The following is a 12,909-nucleotide window of genomic DNA, read 5'->3' on the forward strand; positions in this document are numbered from 1 at the left end:
AATGATGTGATTATAAATTTTATTTACATGTGAAATAAATGATTAGTAGATATAAATGTGGAGTTGTTTTAACAAAATATAAACTCGTAAATTATTTTTTGTATTAAAATAACTCAAATCATGACATGGTATTCTCATATGATTCCATATAATGGGTTTTAAAGAATATGATACCATATCTCATGATATGGAACCATGAAATGAAATCAGCGTAAAATGACATGTCCAAACGCTGATTCCATCTCCAATACCATATCACATGGTCAAACGCCTATTAAATGTATCTTTAATATCAATTAAGAGTTTGGAATTTTATTGTAGACTTCTGTAACCTTCACCCATTAGGTTTTCAACAAATGTATATAATATAACCTAATGACAATAGAAACTAAATCATTTTCCTTTTTCTCTCTAATGTGTGTGTATATATATATATATATATATATATATTACCTTTTTCAGCTTCCCACCCAATGTTTAATATCCAAATTAAAGCTCGGCTAAATCAAAATCATGCTGAAGGTAAAACACTTCTTAACAAATAAGGATTCATATCTGTGAAGACTCAAATACGAAATATCTATGGCTAAGAATGAAAAGGTACTTGTCACTCAACGTACCCTACCCTCGTTGGTTGATATTACTAAAGAAACAAACAATGATTGTAGCAGTCAAAGGCGTGAAAATTGTATTGTCATGCACAAAAACAATAATTAGAGAACATGGGACATATATATAGGGCCCTAGTGGTTGCAATAGACTTCCAAAATAAAGTTGTCACTAGCTATTCATGCAATAAAATGCATGTATAATTAAGTGAAATGGAAGTGACCTGCCAGTGGACGAGATCTGTTTTATAGGGAAAAATATATATATATTTCACTCAATCAATAGCTCCTTTGATGTATCAACTAAATCTTATGTTAGATTATTTGTCTCAAAGAATCTTAGTCCTTAAGACTACCATATGTACTTATGTCGAAGGCATAATACATAAACAGACATTCAAACTTGGCTTTACATGACAAGTTAACACTCCAACTTTGAGAGTGAACATCTAAACACTCCAACTCATCACCATGGACAGCCAACATAACATTGTGGAGACGAATTGAGGTGCCTCGTGCTTACTCGAGAGTTGGAGTTCTTGTCAGCTGAGGCTATGTTTGATTGTCTGTGTTTCTATAGTATCCCTTATAGTTATGGGACACAAGTATTTATCAAATTTAGCACTTCTAACATGCATACAGCTACACAAAGAAGGGGAATACTAAAAGAACAGTACAATAACTGGAAAAGAGAGACTCAGAAAAGGATAAGAGTAGCTTGTCACAAGCTGGTGGTTGAAGAAACAATTAGATTTTTTTTTTATCTTTTTCATATCCAAATGAATTAAACTAATTAAAAAATTCTAACACAATACCAGATCAACCAACCCTACATCTACTCTATAAAATACAGCTAATGAGAAACCCATGTTCTCGCGGAAACATGTTACAAGTTTTCACATAATATGCTACGTGAATATGCAGTGAAATTGACACACTCAATGCTTTTAAGTTTTGAGGCAGTGCAAATGCCCTGAACTCACCTTCGTTTCCCTACCTAAATGACAAGCAGAATTATCAGAAACCGTGTATGACCGACCATCACAGTGGTTCAGCTGACAAAGACTTCATATGTTGATTTAACGCATCACCGACTCTTTGACAAATGAACGTCCGCCAGATCTGCATGATGAAGAATGTGAATAGGATGTTAAAGTTAGAGGTAATACCTGAAAAGCTGAAAGTAAACTAAGATAGTGGCCTTGATTGAGCTTTGAGTCAAAACATACGAATATGCAAGATGTATGTTCATGAATCGAGCATTTTCTTTGCTCTGTGACAACGTTAGAGAGCCTTCAATAACCTGATCTTGCTCCACGTCTAAGGGTTCATAGAAGTAAACCAATGTCTGCAAATTCATGCCAAAAATGCAAAAACATGAGCGCATGCACCAATTTCACCAGAGAAAATATGACAAATAGTATGAGATAACAATCAATCCATAATTTTGTTTCCAAACAGGATTATCATATCATTAGTTTATCAAAATATTTAGGTATTCCATCTAAGAACCAATATCAAGGATTACTTAAACTAACAGGTAATCTTCTATATGAAGAATGTCAGCAGCATTACTGTTATCAGGCACTCTTTTTTTTTTGACAAGTAATGTGGATATGCTGGCTCAAAAGTCACATCCTGAACAGAGCATTACAATGAGTGCGATGAGATAACAAAATCAATTATAGTCATGGTATTATTTACATTATCATTAGCCACGTTGCACCAAAATCTAAGCAAAAATATACATCTAGATTTAACATTGACAGTATTATCTTTGAAATTCTCAAGGTTATTAATGACAATCTCAAGATAACATTCAGCTTTTAGCACAAAAAAGGTGGCACAGAAGCTCCAAGCCTCTTACGACAATAGCAAACATATTTCTTATGGCCTCAGAATGTGTTTCCTGGTCCATCTACGAGTCTAGTACGGAGGAAAATGTATATTTGTTCAACTCCTAGTGTAGATTTTATAAAATCAGATGACAAAATTGGATGCAGATTGTAATCAGTTTACTCTTTTCTAAGCCTGCCTTTCATTCCGATGAACCAAAGGCAAAGAGAGAGAATAGAGAGAGCACCCAATTTTTTTTATTTATTTTTAATTTTTTGGGGTGGTGTGTGTGTGTGTTTGGGGGGGGGGGGGGGAGGAGTAGTTATAGAACCTGTTGCCAGTGTGTTGGGGGATCCTCTGGTGCAGTTGACAAGACAAGGGCGTCGTTAGGATTGGGACGCTTCTTTCTTTGATTGTCTTCCATCATGTTACTGTTTGAAGGCTCAACAAATGAAGGCCGCATACCATTATCCAAAGGAAATACTCTAGGGCCAGTAAACTCCACATCAAACCAGAAAGCAAAACCATGAAAGGGTGCTGAAAAAAATAGAATCAGGCCATACGACCATTAGAACATTAAAGAAGAAGGTATCAACACTAAAAGAAGAAAAGCATGAATCATCTCCCACCCACTATTTTTTTCTTATATAAAAAAAGAACAGTTCCCTGTACAACAGATTCAGACAATGTTTATTTGGAAAGGGAGAGAGAAGTTACATCGCATCATTGACTCAAATCTAAATCTGGATGTGATGGACTCTAGCTCCTGAGTTGTCACTTTATAACAGTCCACATGCTTCACCTGCCATTTAGTTGAAGGGAAATGAGTTTAAAATTGATAATAGTGCATAAAATACAAAGAGCCAGAGGAAATAATTGAGCATAAGGCACAGAAGCCCAGGACATTCTAAATTCTAAATTCCAGATGATCTTGATATAAATATCAGACCATACTCGAGACTCAAGAGCACCCTAAGTCTGCTAAATAACTGTGAAGACTCAAGAGCATGATGCAATTCATAAAACATCCATACCATAAGCACTAAGCAAGATCCCTTACCTTATTCACAATCCCTAGAATCTTACATGATCCTGTAGTTCTGAAAGACGTACTATTCATGCAAAAGGACAAGCCCAAACAGGAAAGGAAAAAAATATTTTTGTTTCCTCTTGAGGATTCACCACCTTAAGAATAGATGTCAATTTTTATTCCGAGCAACCAATTTTCATGAACCTATAATTGCTTCTTTAATCACTAATATTTAGTATATAGTACTACAGCTCTGCGCTCTTCATGCTGTGTGTGACTATCCAACAGAACCTGGACAGAATGATTGAGCAACAGATTGACACTTCTTCATACATGATTATCGACTTAGATTATGCATTTTTATTTTTCATAAAAAGGCTAAGAATTGTTTCATATAGTTCCCCTTAATCAGAAGGAGTTCTATTCCAAATGATCTTCACCTCTGAGACTCAGCAGCAATGGGAATTTCAAACTTCATATAACTCAAGTATGTAGTCCTACTTATCCAGACTTTCGGGCAACAATCAAATGATCCCAGATTACAAACATGTATCTGCAGAATCTAATAATCCAATGATCTGCGTATTAACTTAAATCATATAAATTTTTCTTTCATATAGCTCCTTTACCAGGAAGCATCCCCTTGCTTGGATTAAGACAAAGTTGTTGTCCTTTTTGACACAAATAATAATTTGCAATTTCAAACCCAAAAATAATTGAATTTGCCAGTACTAACCACTTGTGGCCATGTCAAAACATTTTCAACAGTAATTGTCTCCACCGATGGCTCTTCAAATGCGCACTGCTTCGCTAACGGCATAATAGCAGACACTACAAAAAATGGAATTCCAACTGAAATCTAAAGAGGAAACACATACAGATATAGATAATCAAAAGCATAGGCATTTAGCAATAAACTTTGTTTTTTAGGGTTGTTTGCCCCACTCACACAGGGTTTAAGGTCCGTATGCACTATACAGCTCTCCCACAGAGATAACATTTTTTTTGTGTGTGTGATCAGAATGATAACGCCTTTCATGTTTTTACTAGATAAGGGAGGATAATAAATGAAACAGCAGTTCTGTTGATAACAAACAAAGAATCAACCGTATAATCTCAAGATGATACGGTCCAACGAATTAAAATGGTATACAAACCAGCAAGTTTGGAGACATTAAGATTTAAAACAAGTTTAATCATTGTACAAGAAAGGTCATTGAGAAACAGTGCTATTTAAAGATGAGTTATATGTTAGTGCAAGTGATGGTGACTAGATAATTAGCCACTCAGTGCTATGAACTAGAATAATTTTGTTTCAATCAGAAAAGAGTATTCTTCATCAATTAAGATGTTCTTGTTGATGTGGGGATCCAAATGTGAGACAACGATGGAGAAGAGAAAATGAACTGGATGGTTGGACAAAAGGAGTTGAGCTTTATATACAGTTCGATGAATAATGATATCATAAATTAAATCTCAAGAGTTTTCACATGTCTAACTTAATAAAGTGGCTAAACATAATAGTGATATCCTCAACATAAAACGCAAGAAAGTGAATCTAATTTGCATTCGTAAGAGAGAGCACTTCGTCAAGGTTATGATTTTGTTGGAAGAACAGCAGAGGTAACCATGAGTGGTACGACCAATACTCACTGTCTATTCCATAAACGTTACGCCAGAAATCAACACTTTCACTATACCGGTCTGGATGCGTCACAGGCGCCATGTATAGCTGCAGAGAGAAGAAACAGAGATTAAAATAACGTCACTATTTCATATCATTAAGTGGTGGAAAAGCAAAGGTCATTCATTATCATCAGACTCCAGGTCTGGATACTTCGGACTTGTTCTAGGTGAACAATGCAGTAGGCATCAGAATTGGTTCTAAGAGCTTTTCTCATCTTAATCTAAATGAATAGATCACCATTCCTAATACAACTGCTACATATTACTTCTTGGCACTGTAAGTATCATCACGGGATTTCCTCTATGAGTAACATATGAAGCAAATACTAATATTGTGTATTTGCCGCATTAACTACAGAATATCTGAATCTGTCACATAACTATTAAATACGTGAATGATGAATCTAATTCTGATAATACAGACACTATTCACCCAAATAAAGGATGCAAAAGAAGGATAATACACACGCACAACACACAGAAGATAATCCCCATATAAATTTGAAAGCACACATAAATTAGAAAATGGAGTATGACTACCGTTGCATGTGATGGAAGAATAAGACCTCCTGGTTTCAGCCAGCGGTCTCTAGCAGTGATAACACTCCCCAGCATGCTCTGCAAGGACAAGCATATTCCATGCAGTGTAAGAAACAGAAAAGTTGAGAAATCATGGAATCCCATATAATACATTTAAAAGGTAAACCATATGGAGACCAAACTAGATGTAGGCACGCCTTGGTGCCAGGCCAGTGCCCAGTCTTATCCCGAAAGAGAAGCAATTTTTTAATAGATGTCTATAAGTGAAGCATTGAAATGTGTGTGTCTATATGGTATTACCTCATAAAGCAGCATGTAACCCATCCATTCTGAAACTATAATGTCAACTTCTTCATCAATTTCAACATCCTGAACTAACCAAAAAGTATGATATAGTCATTAGTCACCAAACTCAAATCTACATAATAACAAGAGATATACTCATCCATAATAAAGAGATTCAATTACGACAAAGTTAGAAATGACAACATTTCCATTGATGACAACTATGAAAATGGATGTGTGGGCATACTAGAAGAGATAGGATTATGAACGAAGATGAGGGAGGAGAGGCTGAGATGGTTCAGACTTCGGACATGTGAAAGAGAAGATGCATGGATGCCCCAATGAGGAGGTGTAAGAGGTTTGTTGTGGTGAGTATGAGAAGAGGTAGAGATGGCCAGAAGAAATATTGAGGGAAGTGACTGGACGGGACATGACACACTTGTAACTTACCTAGAACATAACCCTAGATAGGAGGATTTGGAGGTCGAGGATTAGTTGTAGAAGGTTAGTACGTAGTCGAGCATTGTCTAGTCTCCCTTATCGGTCTCAATTTTTACTCTCCAACTATCTTATTTTTCAATTTATTACTACATGTGTCTCGGTTAACATATGTTGCTAATGCACCCATCTACATACAAACAAATTGAATTTTAAGGATTCTCACTTCGCTCTAAGAAAAGGTAGATTTCATACAACTTAAGCAAACATAAGCAGCCAATGTCCAATGGTAATAACATCAACTCTAAGTTGCAAAAACAGCGGAAGAATCAAATGTTAAGACCAGAACATACCTCGACCCGCCCATGCAAAACAATAACTTTGTCACATAAGTTGTTTGCCTTCACAATTTCATTCGCCTGGAGAACCACAAAAAACAGATGTAAATTAAATTCAAGTTCAATTATTTCACGTAGTTCCTCTAGAAAAAATGCAGTGGAAGAGATCTTAAGAATGTCCAGCTACTAGAGTGAATCCCTTCATCTATTATGGTTTGAATAATGTCTACACATTTTAGTAGGAAAGGATAGACAATTGTAGGAATTTCAAAGCTTCAAAGGTTCGCTCTAAGTGGCATCATTGGAAGTAAGAAAATTTATGTAATAGTATTTTTAGAGTGATCTAAATCAGCAGCATAAACAAGATTTTTTGCAAGTGGTATCAACATTTCTATAAGTGAAAAAAAACATTCATATTTATAACTTTTGCAAATATAGAGGATCCTTGGCCCAATGGTTTTGTTGAATCTAAACTCTAAAGATAGAATGGATGTAGCTTAACCTCATTTTTTTTTTTGACAAAAAGGGGCTATCTCACACATTTGCCCAAAAGAAAAGTTGAGGTTCAAACTTCCACCCTCTATTAGCCAAAGTTCAGGCTTAACCAATGGACCAGAGAGCACTCCTTATCAAGCTGTGTCATTTTTTTCTTATTATATTTTTTACAATATTAAGATATATTTACTGTCAGAACCAATTTCCCAATTACTCTTTTGAGTCTCCTCAACCCTCATGCTTTCTGCCTCTCTTCCTTCACCACATCAAACTTTAATACTTAACCCTAACACCACATGTAAACCATGTCAGTCGAGTCCTCCTTGGCCCAAGAGACTTTTTTTCCCTTTATTCTCCTCAAAACCCTAGAAAAAAATGGCAAGGCAAGTGACAACTGCAACCTAATCCCACACCATTCTTCCATATGTCTAACTAAGTTTATTTTCTTCTATCTTCTTTCTTCTCTGTCTTTGTTGTCAACTTGCCGTCTTCTTCTTCTCCCTGTCATTTTGGTTTCAACTAATGTTCAAAGTAAATGCCAGACTTAGATCATCTCTTTACCATACCGACAACAACATCATGTAAAATTGACACGAATCTGGTGATGGAAAATGATGAATCAACATATCCCAGTAATATAACTCAGTTGACACAGGCCCACGAATATTTGTTTGCTTCTTTATCTATAAGAAGAATTTGTCAGCTTGCTTATGGAATGCAATGCTCACTCATGATCTAAAATGAGGAAGTACTATTTGCTGAAGTAGATGATGAAGTATTAGCGGGAGGCCAAAGTAAGGTATGGCTCCATGCTTGTGTTTATAAATAATCGGCCGTTGCTTAGTCATGCATCTTAATTTTGTGAAATAAATTGAATTACAATATCAGCTAAAATGTCCTAGAATAATTCACATATCAATGTATATTCAAGCATATTTTTCAACTGAATTACCCCATTCCACTTATGTCAAAAGCATTTTGTTTTTGCACATTAAATGCCAGTCCATTCTCTTCAAACTCACAAGTGACACCTATCACTCCGCCTATTCTCAGTTTTCCAGTAGTCCTCCCATGGAACAGTTTGTTCAGTCTATCCATGAAACTCATGTTTGTTTCATCCTACCAACATACAAAAACTGAAAAGAAATACTCTTCCCTTGAGAAGTCCTTGGCTGTACAGCTACATACTCCACAAATTGTCTTCATTTGGACAACAGGAAGTTCTTTAGAGAGCCTTTTTTATAAGGCATCTAAAGATCTTTAGAGAACTTACCACCACGTTAGACTACTGATAAACAATGAGTTAAATCGTGAGTGTTTGAAATCTTTAAGTAGTGGAACAACATCATGCACCATCATTGTCCTCTGCTGCCTCACCACAACTTCTTTACAAACTTCTCAAAAAGAAAGTCTAACTTTTTTAACAAAAAACTGGTAAATGTGTATTCCTCAGCATTAAGGACATGCTGGACATCATCAAAAAGTGTTGGATAAAAAAAAACAACTAGAAAAGAAGATACTTACAGAGATCTTAATAAATCTACAAACTGATCTATCTCCTCTAAACCTACTTCTTTACACCAAAAGTAAAAAGATATTAAACAATTCCAATTTACTTTCTGGATGGAAGTGGATCTATCTTCATAAGTAGAAAGTTAACTTAAAGAGGGAGTATTTGAAGGTTCTGCAAGCCTTTGTAAAGGATGCAACATCATCATAAAGCACCATAATGAAGCAGTCAATTGTCTCAGAACTCATCAACCATAAGAGATGTGTGGAGAAGCATTACTCTAAGGCACATTTAGAATACAAATACTACATAGAACAAGCTTCAACGAACATCTTCTAACAGAATGAAACAAGTACCTGGACAGCTATATCACTTGCATCAACAGCATACACCTGGGATAAAAGAACATCTGCCTAGTAAGTGTTATATCTGGAACATCCAAATTAAAGGGAATACCATTAAAGCACGCAAAATAAGTTCAGATTGCATCAAGAAGAGGTCATGAGTTCACTTGGTCCACTAAAAACCAGGTTAGAAACAAAGTAAAACACGTCAAAGATGCAACTTTATTGTATAGAAGAAGAAAAAAACATACATCTTCCCAAAAGCAAATGAACAATCCAATAGAGAAAAAATAAATGAGCCATAGCTGCTTTGGTGCAAGCAGACTGAAGAAACAAACAATCATATATTTCATCACCATGATCAAATGAATAAATCTTGGGTACCCATTCTTCTGTATTTTGATGTATAAAACTCATAATTCCTTTTTTTGTAGACGAAAATAAAACTCATTCTTCCATAAATAATCCAGGATCACCTGTTGTTTTGGTAGAAACCAAAATCTTGAATGTCTATACAGAGATACTTATTTTGGAGCATGTGATAGGAAAGGAGCAAAGAATCTTATAGGAGAAGGTTCACCAAAACGTAGATTCGACAGTTTGTTCAAACTTTAAGTTATGGAGCAAGGAAAGATATGTTTTATCATCTCTCAACTTGTGTGACTTCCATGACAAAACTTGAAAATGGAATACAATATATAGCTGTTACATGTTTTTACATAAGCTGACTTTTACATGCTTTGGCACCACACAGGTGGGGCCCAATAGATAAAATTTGGCACTGTTAATGTGCATGCAGCGAAGATAGGGGAAGTTTTGACTGCAATATAGCTCAGACATCTACATCACTTTAATATTCTAGTGATAAATACGGATTGTGTTGCAATTTTTTAAAAAACTGGAAGGACTGATGCAATTTTCCACATTGACTATTCAGAGAACTTCTAGTATTTAGAACATACTGTAATCTAGCAATAGCTGGGTGAATTTTTCCATTTGTTCACAAACATAAGTTCATAATATTGCCTCAAAAGTTGAAAGAAACCATGGAAATAACAACTCGGCTCTGGTACTGAACTGAGATTGATGAAATTTCAGGTAAAGAGGACTTAATGATATCTTACTCGTCTTGCACCCGCTTGTGCACAAAATATAGATAGGATCCCGGTGCCACATCCAACATCAACGACAACCTAGAAAATGTAAATTTAATTAGACCGTTGGCATAGACTAGACTGGTTGAATTATGTAATGTAATTATTTTTAAAAAAAAAAGAACATGAAAGACTTGTAGCATTACAATGTGAGATTTGATAAATTTTAGAATTTCACTTGGGGCACAGAATTATTTAGATAGTCAACTTACTTTTCCAGCAATAAAGTGTTGATGCTGAAAAATTGCATTCCTGTAAGTGTCCGTCCGCACACGATCCTGCAAGTTCCACCCATAAATTAACATGTCCTTTGTACATCTAGATATATTTGAAAGCATAAACACAAGGGAACATGAAGTTCAAATGGAATCCAAATAATTAAATTCACCTAAATACAAGCAGTAAAATGAATTTGCAAGACCTCTTATTTTAAGCTCACTTCATATCATCATCATACTAAATAAGATGCAACAGTATTCAGCTCCATAGTGTTCAAGACTATAGTAATGCAAAGAAGCCAACTTATTCTATGACTCCATAATTTCAGCTCCCCACGGTTACACTCTCTAAAAACTGACTTTCTTGAATGTATATGGACATGTATACATGACAAATGAGTCCAACATACTATCAAGAATAACCAAATAATCCTATAACCCTGTTAAGCTCAGTTACACAAAACATTACACTCTCTAAAATCTTGATTCTTGCAAATGTATGCCTAACATACTAACAAGTATAGCCAAAATAATCATGTAAGCTCATCTCCTCAAAACATTACACTCCCTACAAACTGATTCTTCCGAATGTATTTAGTAGACAAGTACACATGCCAATGCAGTCTAATATGTTATATCCACTCCGGTGAAACACTTCCAACTCAATCATTCTAGTTCAATTCATAATCGTAATGCGCACAAACTCAATACGCAAATATGTACATAATAAATACAAAAATTCAGTGAAATAGATCCGTAATGTAACAAATACCTTAATCATCTCTTCATGAATGCCAACATGAGCATACGAATTAAAATATGCCGTATCGAACTCCGTACAAGGAGGTGCAGGCTTTTCCCTCTCCTCTTCATCTTCATTATGCTGCTGCCCTAGAGAAACCCTAGCATCACCATCACTACTACCACCACCACCTCTACGGCCACGTGGCCTGCCGCGGCTGCCTCTGCGTACTCTATGACCGCCGGAGATTCCTCCGGCGACGGCGCCGTCGTGGTGGTACCCGTTAGTGTAACCGCCGTCTGTTGGTTGTAACATTTTATTATTTTTTTTTCTCACGCGAATCTCACAGTCTTCACTGCCCAAAACTATTGGAGTAAATATTGTTTAGTGAACGAAGAGAATAGAAAGGGGTTCTGATTTTGGGAAATTAGCACTTTCAATCCTTCAAATGTTGATAAATTGTAATTAAGCACATTTAATTTTGAGTTATGTTGACGGTTCGGGTAAAAATCAATTCAATCCGAAAAATCAAACGAAACGGATTTATATCGCTATTTAATATTTGAAAGTAAGAGAATGCGAAAAAAATCTAAATATTGTGTATTTCCTATATAAAGGTTAAAAAATGCATAATTTTGTTTATTTATGGTAAAATATGCATAGTAAATATTATAAGAACCACAACAAAAACTAGAATACGTTGATAATAACAAGATCAAAAGTGAAATTATATTTTCACATATAGTCACTTAAAATAAATTAATTATTCTTCATAGTTATAGTTTGCTAATTACGATTAGTAGTTATTATAGGAAGAAGAGTGACTAGCGAGATTGGGAGAGGGAGGAGAGAGACGAGCAAGATTGAGAGAGGAAGGAGAGAGGTGAGCGAGAGAGGGCAGAATAGGAAGAGAGGCGGATTGTATATGTATATCTATCAAAATAATTGTACGTGTATAACTGGTATACATATGTGTTTGTATATCAGTCAAGCGAGATTAGGAGAGGGAGGAGAGAAGCGAGCGGGAGAGGCAGAGAGCGAAGAGAGGTGAATTGTATATGTATATCTGTCAAAATAATTGTATATATGTAACTGGTATACATATGTGTTTGTATATCAGTCGAGCGAATTAGGAGCTGGAGGAGAGAGGTAAGCGGGAGAGTGAAGAAAGTGGAGAAAGGCAAAATATATATGTATATCGGTTAGATAATTGTATATATGTAACTATTATGTATATGTTGTATCTGTATATTTGCATACAATTTGAATTCGTATATAATTTAATCGAGTCAAAACATTTATATTTGTATATCTAATATTTCTCGTTTTATACAAACACAAATTATACATTATATTTGTACAAAGCGAGAGAGAAATGCAAAAGAGAATTAAGCAGCAAAAGATTTGTATTTGTATAATTATAAATGTATATGATTTGTATATCCCGTTTCTATCGCTATATACAAACACAAATTATATATTTGTGTTTGTATAAAGTGAGAAAAGATTGATTGAAGAGAAAAGAGAGAGATTGGACAGTGAGAGGAGAGTGACAAATGAGATTCCAGAGAGAGGGAAGAGATTCGAGAGAGAATGTAATTATAGATAGAACTAAGTTTTGAGTTGTAACTAATGCAAATTATAGTTATATTAACTAATTAACTAATATATATTTGTTTATCCGC

The 12,909-nt window shown here is 35.1% G+C and overlaps 1 protein-coding gene across 1 annotated transcript; it reads right to left on the reverse strand.

Moving 5' to 3' along the window:
* Positions 1–1,343: 1,343 nt before the first annotated feature.
* LOC101245639 (probable protein arginine N-methyltransferase 6) lies at positions 1,344–11,657 on the reverse strand. The gene is made up of 13 exons (XM_004236817.5): positions 11,255–11,657; positions 10,477–10,542; positions 10,235–10,303; positions 9,123–9,158; positions 6,777–6,842; positions 6,001–6,069; positions 5,701–5,778; positions 5,128–5,206; positions 4,211–4,305; positions 3,162–3,246; positions 2,776–2,981; positions 1,838–1,956; positions 1,344–1,730 (listed from the first exon to the last, which is right to left on the reverse strand). The coding sequence occupies exons 1-13, from the start codon at positions 11,537–11,539 to the stop codon at positions 1,688–1,690; spliced, it is 1,296 nt and encodes a 431-aa protein (XP_004236865.1). The 5' UTR covers positions 11,540–11,657; the 3' UTR covers positions 1,344–1,687.
* Positions 11,658–12,909: the final 1,252 nt, after the last annotated feature.

This window comes from Solanum lycopersicum, chromosome 4, assembly GCF_036512215.1.
Source record: "Solanum lycopersicum chromosome 4, SLM_r2.1".
In the NCBI taxonomy this organism is placed as follows: domain Eukaryota; kingdom Viridiplantae; phylum Streptophyta; class Magnoliopsida; order Solanales; family Solanaceae; genus Solanum; species Solanum lycopersicum.

Coding starts and splice junctions, on each gene's coding strand:
- LOC101245639 (XM_004236817.5), bottom strand. CDS start 11,539: ATGTTACAACCAACAGACGGCGGTTACACTAACGGGTACCACCACGAC. Junction 10,304..10,476: donor AACACTTTATTGCTGGAAAA/GTAAGTTGACTA, acceptor TACATTTTCTAG/GTTGTCGTTGATGTTGGATG. Junction 6,070..6,776: donor TTTTGCATGGGCGGGTCGAG/GTATGTTCTGGT, acceptor TGGTTAGTTCAG/GATGTTGAAATTGATGAAGA.